General features: G+C 36.9%; 1 protein-coding gene across 1 annotated transcript; it reads left to right on the top strand.

Annotated features, from left to right (window-relative positions):
- The first annotated feature begins 5,696 nt into the window (after nucleotides 1–5,696).
- LOC131976235 (nuclear inhibitor of protein phosphatase 1-like) lies at nucleotides 5,697–14,194 on the top strand. Its single transcript, XM_059339164.1, has 7 exons — nucleotides 5,697–5,749; nucleotides 7,372–7,432; nucleotides 7,777–7,930; nucleotides 8,402–8,619; nucleotides 9,851–9,995; nucleotides 10,761–10,825; nucleotides 12,033–14,194. Exons 1-7 carry the CDS (start codon nucleotides 5,697–5,699, stop codon nucleotides 12,384–12,386), a joined length of 1,050 nt encoding a protein of 349 aa, XP_059195147.1. The 3' UTR covers nucleotides 12,387–14,194.
- Nucleotides 14,195–14,502: the final 308 nt, after the last annotated feature.

Consider the following 14,502-nt stretch of genomic DNA (forward strand, 5'->3'; position numbering starts at 1 on the left):
ACACACACTGATCACAATGCTGTGAACCACATTATCAGCCCAATTCATACAGTCATGTAAAAAAAAATATTAGAACACCCTCTTTCTTCAATTTCTTCTTCATTTTCTATTGTTTTCTTCATCATGATTTTGGTTATTATCAGGAAAACCATGGAAATGTCTAGATATCAGCTCTTAACCCTATAAAGCCAAGTGTATCATATTAGATACAGTCATTTTTGAGACCTCTACATCATCAAAAACCTGATGTATACATGTGTTGAAGATAAACAAACTGAGCAACAAATTGCACAAAAATACCAGATGTAGCAAAAATGATATGCAGGTTCCACGAATGGATCAGTCATTGCTGCATTAAAAAACTTCATATCAGCAGATGTATGATGTTGTGTTATATGGAAAAAATGTGTATTTTGCATGATTGAGGAAAAAGGAAAAGTCAAAGTCTTAATAGGTTAAAAATGTTAGGGTTTATATGTTTTTGTTAGTTCGAGAAAAACAAACTTTGTGAGCAACAAAATGCACAAAAAGACCTGATGTATCAAATATGATACAAATTAGAATTCATATATGCAATTTATTTATTTCTTAAAATTCGTCAGCAGGTTAATAAGCACTCATTTTTTACAAAAATTGAATTTTCTGGCAATTATTTCATGTTTCAGGCTTTATAGGGTTAAATTAAACTCGTATGAGCTATTTTTGTTGGTATCATTATATTTATCCAAAATATGTACCTTTAGTTGTACCAGACATTAAAAACAATTGAACAAGAAAGCAAGGAGAAAACAAACCCTGAATGTCTACAAGGTCTGTATCCACCACTGTTTAGAAATAAATAAAGTGAGATGGCTTTTTAACAACTATAAGAATGGAATATGATTTTTTTTTAATCACAGATGAAAACCTTGTTGATGTTCTTCAGCGTAAACATGAGAGGCTACAGGGTGTCATGGAGCAATGAAATGAGTATTATTATGCCTCCAGCAGGGCTAGACAGAAATTAAGGGCAGCACAGGAAGAAAGGACAGTAATTTTGGACAATAAAGTGCTTGCTTAACTGTACTTGATGATGATTTTGGTTATTATCAAGAAAACCATGGAAAATGTCTAGATATCAGCTCTTAAATTAAACTCTTATGGGCTATTTTTGTCGTTATCATTATATTTTTCCAAACAAATGTACCTTTATTTGTACCTGAACAAGAAACTGAAGAAAACAAGGGTGGTCTAATAATTTTTTCCATGACTGTATTTACTGATTTGGCACTGACAACATCTGGCACCTGCACAGTAGTGATGTGTATATTTTGTATCATAGCCTTTTAATATATAAAGGATGGTTTTCAACATAAATCAAGCCTGATTTATGTTATTTATACGTTCAGTTCAGTCATAAAAAAAAAATGATTAGACCATTGTTCTCTTCAATTTCTTTTTCATTTTAATGCCTGGTACAACTAAAGGTACATTTGTTTGGACAAATATAATGATAACAACAAAAATAGCTCATAAGAGTTTAATTTAAGAGCTGATATCTAGACATTTTCCATGGTTTTCTTGATGATTTTGAAAGAAAAAACATGGAAAATTCACCATTGTATAAAACGTTTATGGACTTTTTCGCATAACATTATTATATTATTGTTGTTGTTTATCTCCAGAGAATGATGACTAAAGGTGTTCCTGCAAAATGCAGCATGCTGTTGTTGGTGTCTTTCTTCTGGTCATTTTACTTATCATTTAATGTAACCATCAGTGGTGGAATAATTAAATCTTAGTATTTTTATTCGGGTGTAGTAAAAATGTTAAATTGTAACTTTAAAAGAAATTGTGCTTGGGTGAGATGCTGATTTAGTTGCAGTTCCACAGTCGTCCAGTAGGGGGTGCTGTCGTCAGATACAAGGGGTAAGAACTGCAGGTCTGAATCTGCAGTCTCTTGCAGTTCTACGTCCATCCGGTAGGGGGCACTGACAGGTCCAGAACTACAGGTCTAAATCTGCAGGTCCAGGTCTGCAGCCTCCGGGTCTGCAGACACAAGCCGCATCGACTGTGGAGGGACGTGCCTAAAGCGCCGCCATCTTGGTACAGGGCTAGCAGAGACAGCGTAGCATCAATTTACAAAGGAAAGAGGTAATCCTCAATCTCAAAGTAGAAATATTCACTGAATTTTGGACCGATTTCCAAACGTATTGATTTGTTAAAAACATCACACATGAAGCTATGATACAGGGTGCTTGGGTATTTAAAAAATGCTGCTTTTACAACCCAAATACAAATTCTACTTAATGTTATCAGCTTCTGACGGAAGATCTGTGAATGAAAAGATGTCGGTTTGTTGTGCCGCGTTATGGCGGAGATCCGCTGTTCCTCACGGGAGCACACACACAGCGAAAACTACATTGTAAGGATTCCTATGGTAAATTCCGAATTAAAAACCATATAACACTCTTTGTGTGCTTCATCAATGACGATATATAACCTGCTGTATGAAAGTTTAGACTCAACAATGTTTTTTTAGACTGATTTGTTACATTTTTTTTGTTTGTTTTGTTTTTATTAAAGTCGGTCAAATAGTTGCTAATAACACCTTTTGATTCCTTTCGCAGTTTTATTTATTTTATATGCATCATCCTTAAATCCTGTTACCTTGTTATTAAATGAATGTAACTCACACCATCAATCGAAAATGGCTCAATATATGTATTGAAATAAAGTTACAATGTGGATGCAATATGCAGAGGTGGGACTATATTTTATTACCTGCCGAGGTCTGCATCCCCCTGTTATTTCAGTCAATAATAATAAAATAACATAATTATAATGATAAGAATAGTAATGATAATTATATATATATATATATATATATATATATATATATATATATATATAATTATCATTACTATTCTATATATATATATATGTATATATATATATATCTTTACAACTGAGCGATTTATTATCACTTTTACTGTTAGGAACACCATTCCTCCATAGACGGCCCTCCTTCCGGCCCTGTGCCAAGATGGCCGCCCTGTAGGCACGCCCAGAGCACGCCGCTCCAGTGGGCAGCAGCAGTCAATGCGGTGTCTATGTATAAATATAGTTGGTACAGGTGCATTACCGCCACTTACTGGACTGGAGTGTGGAGCAGATTGACAGGAAAACGAGGACAGAAAATAATAATACTGATAATAAAAAATATATAATAAAATAAATAATAATACAATTAAGAGAAATAAATGATTTAATTTAACAATTTAATGAACAATTGTGTGAATAATTATATATGACATATATGATATGCACATTACAATACAAATATAAATAATTAAATACATAACTAAATTCTCTTTATTATTTCCCTCCAGTAATTAAACAGGGGCTTGTTTTCTTTACATGATTTTTTCCCAAGAAGACTTTCCAGGGTGTTACTGTGTTTTTCCCATCCTCTAGAATCAAATCAAATCAAAATTACTTTATTTATCATTGAGGGGAAATTCATTAAGTCTGGTAGAATCTCTGTTAGAATGAGACAGCCTGATGGCTGTAGGAGTGAAGGATCTTTTGTATCTCTCCGTCCTGCAACGGAGAGAGAGGAGCCGTCCACTGTTGCTGTTTTTTTGGTCCATAAAGGTTTTGTGTAGCGGATGATCTGGGTATTTCAGGATGGCCTCGAACATCTTGACAGTGCATCTCTCCACCACCTCCTCCAGTGTGTCCAACCTGGCTCCAACCAGATGGATGCCTTGCATCTCTGTGTCTGATGCTGCCTCCCCAGCAGCATAAAACAACACACTACCACCACAGACTGATAAAACATCTGCAGCATCTTACTACAGATGTCAAGAGATCTGAGCTTCCTTAAGAAAAAGAGATGGCTCTGGCCCTTTTTGTAGAGAGCGTCAGTGTTTAGGGACCATGTGCTGGCATTCTACCAGCACATGTTTGACTGTTTCTTGTTCATTGCAGTGGCTGCAAAGCCCTGTAGGGTGCTTGATAGAGGAGACATAAAATAAGAGACATGGGATGCACCATGAGTCAGAAATCTGGTTTCTAAGGACCTCCAGTGATTGTTGAGGGAATTTAAAGGTTTCCTTGTTTTCCTCCCTTGCTGTTAACTCACTATTATGAAAATTTCACCCAATTTCAGTTAAAATTGTGGACATAATATGTGTATATGTTAGATTTTGTGCTTTTATTTGGATGTAATAATGTTAGAATTTTAACCCATAAGAACCCAGACCCAGTAATCCGTAAAGGAAGATTATGGGGGTGATACCGAAGACCAAGTGAACCACATAGAACACATTGATGATGTTTTTTAAATTCTACCCCTAAATGTGAAAGATCTGTGATATGACATATATTCGATACATTGGGTGTTTATGGTATTTGTGTTTAAAATATTTCTTATTTTAAAATAAAAAAATAGACACATTTTCTGCTTACAGAAACACACATTTGTCTTTTTCTTTGCAACTCCACAACATGTATCAAAATTGTGACATTAATAGTGCTGTTTAACAATAAATCATTTTTCAGATTTGTTTTTAAGTAACAAAATAAGAAAAATCAATAATAAAAACAAATGACCATTTGCCTTTTTGTTTGCATCTCCATAACATATCAAAATGGTGACATTAATAGTGCTGTTTAACAATAAATTATTTTTCAGTTTTGTTTTTAAGTAACAAAATAAGAATAAATCAATAATAAAAACAAATAACCATTTGCCTTTTTGTTTGCATCTCCATAACATATATCAAAATTGTGACTTTAACTTGTTCAGGAAATATAGTCAGAACAAGTTAAATGCAACCCAGGACACCCTATTAACGGATTAGAATTGTTAAATAGGTTTAAACCTTGTAACAAAAAATACGCTTTGTGAAATTAGCTACCTTTTCACATTTCTGTTTCCAGTCACACACATATTTTGGAGACGTTAGTTCTTGTCACAGACACAGTCTTACTAAGGGACTTAATGAGTTATGGTGAAGCATATAGCTGCAGAGGTGGAAAAAGTATTCAGATCTCTTACTTAAGTAAAAGTACTAATACCACACTGTGAAATTACTCCACTACAAGTAAAAGTCCTGCATTCAAAATGTACTTAAGTGAAAGTACAAAAGTATCAGCATCAAAATGTACTTAAAGTATCAAAAGTAAAAGTACTTGTTATGCAGAATGGAGCCACTTAGATTGTTTTATATATTCCAAATATCATATTATATTATTATTATTGATGCATTTATGTATACAGCGTTTTAATTTTCTCAAGGTAGGGCTCATATTGACTATTTAATATTCTGTTATGAGGTTTATTTAAAAAAGTGTCTAATCACCTAAATTTATTGTGTTTTTTATGTTAAACCTCGAGTGAAAAGTAACTAAAGCTGTCAGCTAAATGTAGTGGAGTAAAAAGTACAATATTTGCCTCAAAATGTAGTGGAGTAGAAGTATAAAGTGACATAAAATGGAAATACTCAAGTAAAGTACAAGTACCTCAAAATTGTACTTAAGTACAGTACTTGAGTAAAAGTACTTAGTTACTTTCCACCACTGTATAGCTGTATATGGGAGATTCTAGAATGCATGTCACCAGGGGTTCTTATGGGTTAAGACTACAACTCCCAGTCACCCAACGTGACGTTTACCCATCATGCAGCTCGTCTATGAGACGATAAGGCAAGATGGCGACTAAAACAAGCAAAGAAAGTGCTCCTCCTTTTGATTGTCCAACATGGTGAGAAAATGCACATGCTAAAGTAGTAACTGGTTGTTTGTAACGCAGTACCTGTTGCAAATGAGCAAAGCAGCGTTCACTAATTTACATCACTGAGCTTTAAGTCGCAGTGAAGCTTCTAGTTACTAATGCTAACGTTAGCAACCAAGCTATCTCACAAGCTAACCCGTTAACGCCGCCGTTGACTTACAAATGGCGTTGGATGTTTTGCGTTTTTTAAGGAGATGCTTTATATGTTAGAGCTTAAAAATGTCATTTATGTCTAGGAGATGCCCTGTGATATAGATTGGGTATTTTAACATTTCTAAATATTTGTCTTGCTCCTGCAATGACGACCGCTATCAACGTTTCCATGAGCTGATGGAAACGTTACAGGTCCAAACACTCATTTTAATGAATAAACCCTTTATAGGGCACATTGAAAACATCAACCCCGAAGTGTTATTGGAGGATATTACAAGATTTTTTGCAAAATGTTTCATTTTTATATTGCAAATCGAGGTCAATGAATTGAGTCATTATTATTACTAGATCGTCACAATGTTAAAATAATCGCCTAACTCATTTTTTCAAGTTTTGCAGGAAACACAAAAAACTACACCAAAAGTGTAACATATGACATTTATTGATTATTTCATTCAAAAAGGATGTAACAAAGGATGGCTATTGGCATAGTAATAACCATGTGTGTAAATTATGTAACTTAAGAGAAATAAATGACTTAGCAATGTTTTAAACATGCTTTTGTGACTTAAGCAAGATGTGGTAACACTTTATTTTGAAGGTGTCTACATAAGAGTCACACAAGCCTGTCAGAAACATGACATGACAAGTATCATGAGCATTAATGTTACTTCAAAGTGTCATTCATGTTCATGACACATCCCATGTCATGTTTATGACATGCTCATGTCACTCTTATGTAGACACCTTCAAAATAAAGTGTTACCATATCTTGCTTAAGTCACATTTTATTTTGACTTAGGCATAATAAATCTGCTTAAGTCACACACTTGACATAGGCCATTATCTTAAAGGGGTAAAACCACATGATCTGATCAACTGAGGATGTAGGCAATTTTACCATAGGTGGCCGGCGTCATGAGATGATTTAGGTAAAAAAAAATTACTTAGGCGATTATTTTAACAGTGTGACAATATTTATTATAGTCTCTTTCCCACAGCAACCCTAAATAGACAATGACACATCATTTGCATCCATCTCCACTTTATCTTTTACCTTTAAAGTATTTATTATCTTTTTAGACTACTTATTACATATGCGTAATGTCTGAATGTCTTTTTTTAAAGCACCTTATATATGAGAAGCACACGTAAATTTAGTTGTATACTTTTTTAATACAATGACAATAAAGGAAAGCTTGAATCTTGTATGATTTACTGATTGGTCAGGGATGTAGAAATCCATATGGTTCTATGACCTCACGGAGAGCGAGGAGACCTGTTATAGATGTCCACTCAAGTTACCAAATATGGTTCTTTGCCTGATGAAGGGTTAAGCATGTCAAGAGAAACACAGCTAGGGCGTTTATTTATCACCTCTATTTGCATAAATGTCCAGAATACAGACTTTTTATTTAAAACCAACTGTTTTCTTTCAGGGCAGGCAAGCCGCCCCAGGGGCTCCATTTAGACGTCATGAAGGGAGACAAACTGATGGAGGTAACGTGGAAATTGTTACTTCAGGTCACGGCGACCTTGTTACTATGTTAATGTAATGTAGCATTTAATATGGATATTACTGTGGGGTGTGGGTTGATTAAACGCACCAGATACGAGCCTGACAGTCCACTTTTTCCCAGATGTGTTGCACTCTGGGATCTTCTATGGCTGCATGGCTTCAAACGGTGCGAGAGCAGCATCAGCCCTGAGATTTAAGCTTTTCAGTGGAAAGCAACACTGTTAAGTTATGGCTCAGAGGCACAGATACATTACAGACTGTTTTATAGACATTTTAACAAGCCGTTTGCATCACCATGATTCACAGAAACTGCCTCTCCCCATAGAAACTGATCATAGATGAAAAGAAGTACTACTTGTTTGGAAGGAACCCCGACTGGTGTGACTTCACCATCGACCATCAGTCATGCTCACGTGTCCACGCTGCTCTGGTCTACCACAAACACCTGAAAAGAGTCTTTCTCATAGACCTCAACAGCAGTAAGACATCATTCACAATCACACTTTATGTTTACAGGGTCCCCACAAATGCTGGAAATCCTTTAAACCACTTGAATTTTAATGATTTGTTTTCAAGCAATGTGTGCAAAGCTTTTACCTTCATATGCCAACCGCTGAAAAATGAATTAAAAAAAGCTGCAAAGAATAATTTGTACTGGTCAGGAAATACACATTTTTTTATAATTGTTTTGTCATTTTTAAAGTAAAAAAATAAATAAACTTCCTCTGGTTCCAGCTTTGTAAATGCGAGGCTTTCCAGCTTTGTTATCTCTATATAGCTTTTGTTTTTAAAACTATTTTGACATTTTATAAACAAAGCAATTAGTTGCTTTGCAACATGCATTGCCACCAAGACTGAATCAGTTCCACATTAATGGATCATTTAAAAACTATGAATAATCTGTCTTAAAGTATGTAAACATCTTATTAATTTGATTGTCTCCATTTTAGCACACGGTACTTTCCTTGGACACATCCGCCTGGAGGCACACAAGCCTCAGCAAGTTCCCATAGACTCTACAATATCTTTTGGTGCCTCAACGCGGACCTACACCATCAGAGAGAAACCCCAAACCCAAGGCACCGCAGGCACGGGAGACAGTAAGACAGGAGAGGATGAGGAGCTGAAAGGTCTGCTTGGGCTTCCAGAGGAAGAGACAGAGCTGGAGGTACATTTAATGTCTCATTAATAAATAAGGACTGAAGCAAGGCACATAACTCCTCCCACTGCTCTTAAGCATGGTGTGTTCACTGGTGTGTAAAAATGATTGGTTAAATGCAGAGGTTAAATTTCCCTGTTGTGTGACTAATAAGGGAATCTTAATCTTAATAACGATATTCTCAAACATGATCTCATGGATTAAAGTTCTCCGTCGCTATGACAGATTTCCGTCATTTGGAGTTCACAGCGACCACTTATGAGATCATTTTAGCCTAACCCTAACACCAACCCTAAGGCTATGCCCTCTCAAATGTCCGCTCACTCTGCGTGTCTCCATTACAAAAAGGTCCCCAGAGGGATTTACTAGACTCCGGAGGTGACATATGGTTTTCGACCGTAGCGTAATCGCTTAGCGACAACCGTGATCACATGGCTAATTATGCACAGCATCTCCGCTGATCATAAACATTGTGATAGTGAATTAACTGGCATCTCTCGCTGTGCACAGAGTGTCCTCTGCTTGTTGTAAACAAACAGAGATCACTAAGAACACCTCCTGCAGCAGCAGCACATGCACACTGTACTGCTACAGAGCTAACTGTTAGCCTATTAGCAATTTCATTGTGGTGTTGTTTGTTTGGTGCTTGTTCTGTTCGTTAAGTTTTTTGATAAGACAAAGTTTTTTATTTCTATTTTCTTATATATAAAATGTTTACTTTAAATAATAAGGAAAATAAAAACATATAATGAAAAGTTATGTAGATGCTTGATTTTTTTAGAGAGTAATGACCAGCTTTGCAAAAAAAAAATAATAATAATTGAAAAGACAAAAAAAAATGCAATAGATTCAATAGAACAGCTGTTTAAAATCCTCTTCCTGTAAAACAGTTTTGGTTGAGCATTTAAATGTGATGGCTGCATTTGGTGCTGAATTCTTATGCATTAGTATTTCTTAAGCAGATGTCAAATAACCTGACCTGGAACATGTTTCACACACTGCACGTGACTTGGCTGTAACGCGCATAAAATTTCAGTCAGAATATTTTTTTTCACTTTAATCCATGTGAACTACATATAAGAGGAAGAAAATGGCTGAACAGTTTACATCTTTTCTATTAACAAGTAATCTTTTCTTAGTTTCATGATTCTACCACTTATTATCCTGCTCAGTCGAGTATATTGTTTTGTTATAAAGTAGTAACACAAACTTTTTCCTTTTGCCGTCTGCCTCCTGCCAGAACCTGACAGAGTTCAACACAGCTCACAACAAGCGCATCTCCCTGCTCACCATTGAGGAGGGTAATCTGGAAATCCAGAGGCCTAAGAGGAAACGGAGGAACTCCAGGGTTACCTTCAATGAGGAGGACTCCATCATTAACCCAGGTACGAATCAAAGTGAAGGCAGTCTTAAACAGGGTTCGTACGGGTGCTTTAAATACTTGAAAATTCTTGAATTTAAATGTTGTATTTTCAAGTTGTATTTTGGATAAAGTGCTTGTAAATGCTTGAAATTCTTACTGTATTTCTCTTGCAATCTGACTATATCCATCCATAGACTATAGATAATCACATGTTCAATGTGAAAATAATGAGTAGCCTATCTAAAATGAAGACCGTTCCTCCTAAAAGTGTAATACCATCGCTGTTGGTATGGTTCAGTGAAATCTCCTTTTAGTATGTAAAACATGCAATTTACAACAGGTGTAAGATACTGGAAAAGCTTGAAAATTGACCTTGAAAGTCCTTGAAAAATGCTTGAATTTTGCCACTGCTAAAGTGTACGAACCCTGCTTAAAGTAAACACAAAGAAACACTCATACCATGAAACAAATCTTTGTTTTACTAACAGTGTCAAACCAAACTTTTTGGGTTTTGGTTGATTTCTCTCATTTTGAAATGTTTTTGTAAGCTTTTTAAGATCCTTGTGTGGAAGTTTTACAGTGTGTACCTAAAGAAAATTAAACTAGAGCAGCCAAGACTTACAGTTAACATTTTAAGCAATTTTCTTAATTTGATTGGAAAGGTTTTTAAATTAGAAGCCTCCTTTCATGCTGTACACCTATATCACTGATTACATATTTATTTACACTTTTTAAGGGTAGAAATGTATTCTTCTTTTTTTAACCCTTCTACTTTTAATACTTACAGAGGATATAGACCCCTCGGTGGGACGGTTTAGAAACATGGTGCAGACTGCTGTCATCCCCATCAAGGTAAGCTTTTTTTGTCATTTAAAAATGTCTAATTTAGTTTATACATCAAGTGTAATGAGCAGGTGGGTGGGTACATTACTTTTAATATGTTTAAGAAAAGTCTCGCTCACTAGCTGAGCATGGCACCAGTATTATCAGAATCTGTGGTTCTGTTTATAACAAAAATAAGTAGTGTACTTCTAAAGTGATGTATAACAAGTTGAACATTTACAATGGTTGAGATGCATGGCCTGTATAGGTAGTGACTGTGTAACGTCAGGGGCTACATGCATGACCTATCAGGTTAAAATTATACTATGCCAGATATTCTTAAAACAATAACAAGGTATAGACTCATATGATCTACTAGGAGTGTGTGTTAGTATCTGTATCTGCAGAGACCCCACCTACTGCCTGTATTTTCTCTTTTGTACTTCGGTTACTTTTTGTATTTCGCTGTGTTTTGGACTTTCCTGGGCAACAGCAAAGAGGCCTGGGGCCTGATATGGGTGTGTAACCCCCAGTTAATAACACTGTTCGGCCCATTCTGTTCCCAGGTTGTCAAATATTGCCGCTTCCTCTTCGCTCCTCTGCGTCTGATATGGATGCACAAGGGTGCTGTTTTCTGTTTGACCAACACACACATACAGTGACAGAATGAAGCTCTGCATTCACATAAAGTCTGACAATGTCGCCTCTTATCGCAGGGTTGTACACAGGTGTGGGTCTGTTTACTTGTGCTTCAGGCTGCGGCCTCACATACATTTTTGCCTCCCATTCACTTCTATTCTGTGAGAGCAAAGGGACAAAGAAAATATTTTCTTCCAGTGGTAAAGCAAATTTGTGTCTTTGCATTGTGTGGAGTTCAACTGTGGTAAACTCAACAGAGAAAACACAGGCTCAAACAACAGATAGACCAATGTATGCGGTTAACCCAACTTGGCTGTCAAACAGACCAGCAAGATAATATCTGTGTGTGTCACATCCTGCACTGCCTACATATCAGCATTTGCACATGTGTGACTGCAGTCTTGAAATGTAACCTGTATGAAACAAGAAAAAAATGTAATCCTCTGCTTCACAGCTTTGTTCTTGCCGATGCAGCTCTTTGTTCACTGCCTAGCTCTGTCTTTTCATTCGTTCACTGACAACTTCTGAACGCTGTGTGTTTACAAACGCCAACCGACAGCAGCACAAACCTTTTAACACTATCTCCTCCCTGCTGCAGAAACGCAGATCAGAGGGCCACAACACTCTGGGTCTTGAAGACGTGACTTCAAAGCGCATCCATGGCTACAGCTTAAGCAGCGGCCTCTATGGGGACTTGCCTCCCACCAGTCATGAGAACCAGCCAACAGGAGCTCCAGGAGGCGCTGCTATGCAGGGAGGGCTTCCTCTGCCCTTCCCCAATCCAGCACCAGAGGTGGACCTGGCCCCAGAGGCTCCCCAGCCCCCTGTCACACTCAACCCCACCCCCGTCACAGCCCCCTATCTACCAGAGACCCACAACGAGCCACGCAAAAAGAAGTATGCCAAAGAGGCTTGGCCGGGAAAGAAACCCACCCCTTCACTACTCATCTAACAAGTTTCTTAAAGCTGCTGACTCTCAGGTTACCAGCAGATACATCAGGGACTGTGACCTGGCAGAGGTGGAGTCATTGACCGACTCAAACTTCATTTTTTTTATTACTTGTTGTGTTACTCATTGTCATCACAAAAAAAAGGCACCACACAACGTCCTTGTGGTCTGTCATCTACGTTGCTAGCACAAGTCAGCAGTTGATAAATTGACCAGTATACAGCAGAAACGTGTGAACTGGAAACACAATTATCATTCATTTACAAGACTTTGCAGTTAGTATTTGAACCTCAGAGTGGCAGTTAGATGTTTGTCTGCAAGTGACAGGCTACATGGATACGATGGGTCATTAGCTATGTTTTGGATGTAAAGTTGGATTTTTTTTTTTACTAAACGAGTTTCAATCTTTCTTTTTCACTCCTTCAGTGTTTTGATAATGCTATTAAACAAATGGCAAAAAAAGTACTTTTATATAAAATATTTTACTGTGAGAAAAGTCAGAGAATCCACACATGAAGTCAGTTTCTATCAAAACACAGGGCTGCTTTTTATTAATACAATGTGAAACATTTCCGTTATGTGTTAGATCAGTATGACATCAACTGAAGTGTCTTGTAATTGTCCAGTTAGCCACTAGATGGTGACTTGTGCACAATGGTCGGATAGTTTTCAATGAAGTTTAACTGCAGACTTTATCATCGTTTATGGCCTATTGAACTGACCATAACCATGTCCTTATCTATGTGTGGCATCCAATGAAAGTGCTGCTGCAAGCCTCTTGTTACTCATTTGGATCTTTCTGCAGATAAAAGCCATTTAGCCTGCCTAACAGTGCGTTGATCATTGGCTTTTCCCAGTATGTTATGTTTTGAATAGTTTGTTGCCCTTTTTCCCAGCACAAGTGTACAATAAATACAAATATTTTACAGTTTTCTGCTTTGGAAATTAGTTGGACTTAAGTAGTAACCGAAAAAAAAAAGCAGAATTGAAACCACAGCACAGTAACAGAAATCAATTTTGCAGCAAAAAACCTCACAAAAACGGTAGGTTTGGTTTTAGTATGTTTTAATGGTCATGTAGCCTGTTAACATTTTCACATGCAACAGAGTACAGTGCAGCTTATGCAGCCAACTGTTCATATTTAGTTTGCCCTGAACTGACTTGAGAAATAGGAACTGTATTTGCACAGTAGCAGAAAATCCTAGGTAGCCATGTCAAACTGGCGGAACACTGTAATTGGCTTATATAGAGTGTACTCCAAGTGTTAAGGTCCTATGAAATGGTATTCTTACTTTTTGGGGACGACATTTTTGCTTCGATTCGGAGGTAAAATGGTAGAGAGGGGACAGGAAATGAAGGGAGAGAGCGAGAGGGGGGGAAGGGACCTGCAACATCAAATGCCTACACACCAACAACATTGTGGTCACAGAATATGGTATGCACTTTAACCACAGGCTACCACGACTTCACATGCTGTGGAGACATTAGACCATAAGTCTAATGTCTCAAGAGCGTTCCTGTAAAAAGGCAGGTTGAGTTGTTAGAACATGCAGAAATATCAGATGGCCTTAATGGTTTCATTTTTATTTTAGTTCTCCTTTGGTACAGTATGAGGTAACCACTAAGATGCTCCGTTCAAGGGTCCATTTCATGGGACCTTTTTATAAATAAAAGGTTTGAGATCATACATAAACAAAAAGATGAAGTGTTTCACTTTTACAAACTGTGCTGGTGACTTTTTGTCATTGTGGGAGTGTGGATTTTGTAATCATATGACTGTAAATAAAAAATGAATTACTTTTGACTCATAATTCTGCAGTGTTTTCACCAGTGATTATATAATGTTTGTTTGCATGGTATTTTCTCTGATATTAACTGCCTGTATTGATCCATGAAAGGTCCTATCAGGGTAGGTCATTTGGCGGCTTATATAACCACACAACACAGACTGAGAACAGAGCTAGTGCCTATTGTTTGTGATATGTGTATACACATATCATATTTCACCTTAATGCATTACTTTATTGACTTGTTCTGGAGATATGCATGGGCACTTTCACCTGATTCAAATGAGTTTATGCAGGGACAAGTCCTGTTCATTACATGGATGAGTAAATCT

Source organism: Centropristis striata, chromosome 8 (assembly GCF_030273125.1).
Source record: "Centropristis striata isolate RG_2023a ecotype Rhode Island chromosome 8, C.striata_1.0, whole genome shotgun sequence".
In the NCBI taxonomy this organism is placed as follows: domain Eukaryota; kingdom Metazoa; phylum Chordata; class Actinopteri; order Perciformes; family Serranidae; genus Centropristis; species Centropristis striata.

Coding starts and splice junctions, on each gene's coding strand:
- LOC131976235 (XM_059339164.1), top strand. CDS start 5,697: ATGGCGACTAAAACAAGCAAAGAAAGTGCTCCTCCTTTTGATTGTCCA. Junction 7,931..8,401: donor TCTCATAGACCTCAACAGCA/GTAAGACATCAT, acceptor TCTCCATTTTAG/CACACGGTACTTTCCTTGGA. Junction 9,996..10,760: donor GGACTCCATCATTAACCCAG/GTACGAATCAAA, acceptor TAATACTTACAG/AGGATATAGACCCCTCGGTG.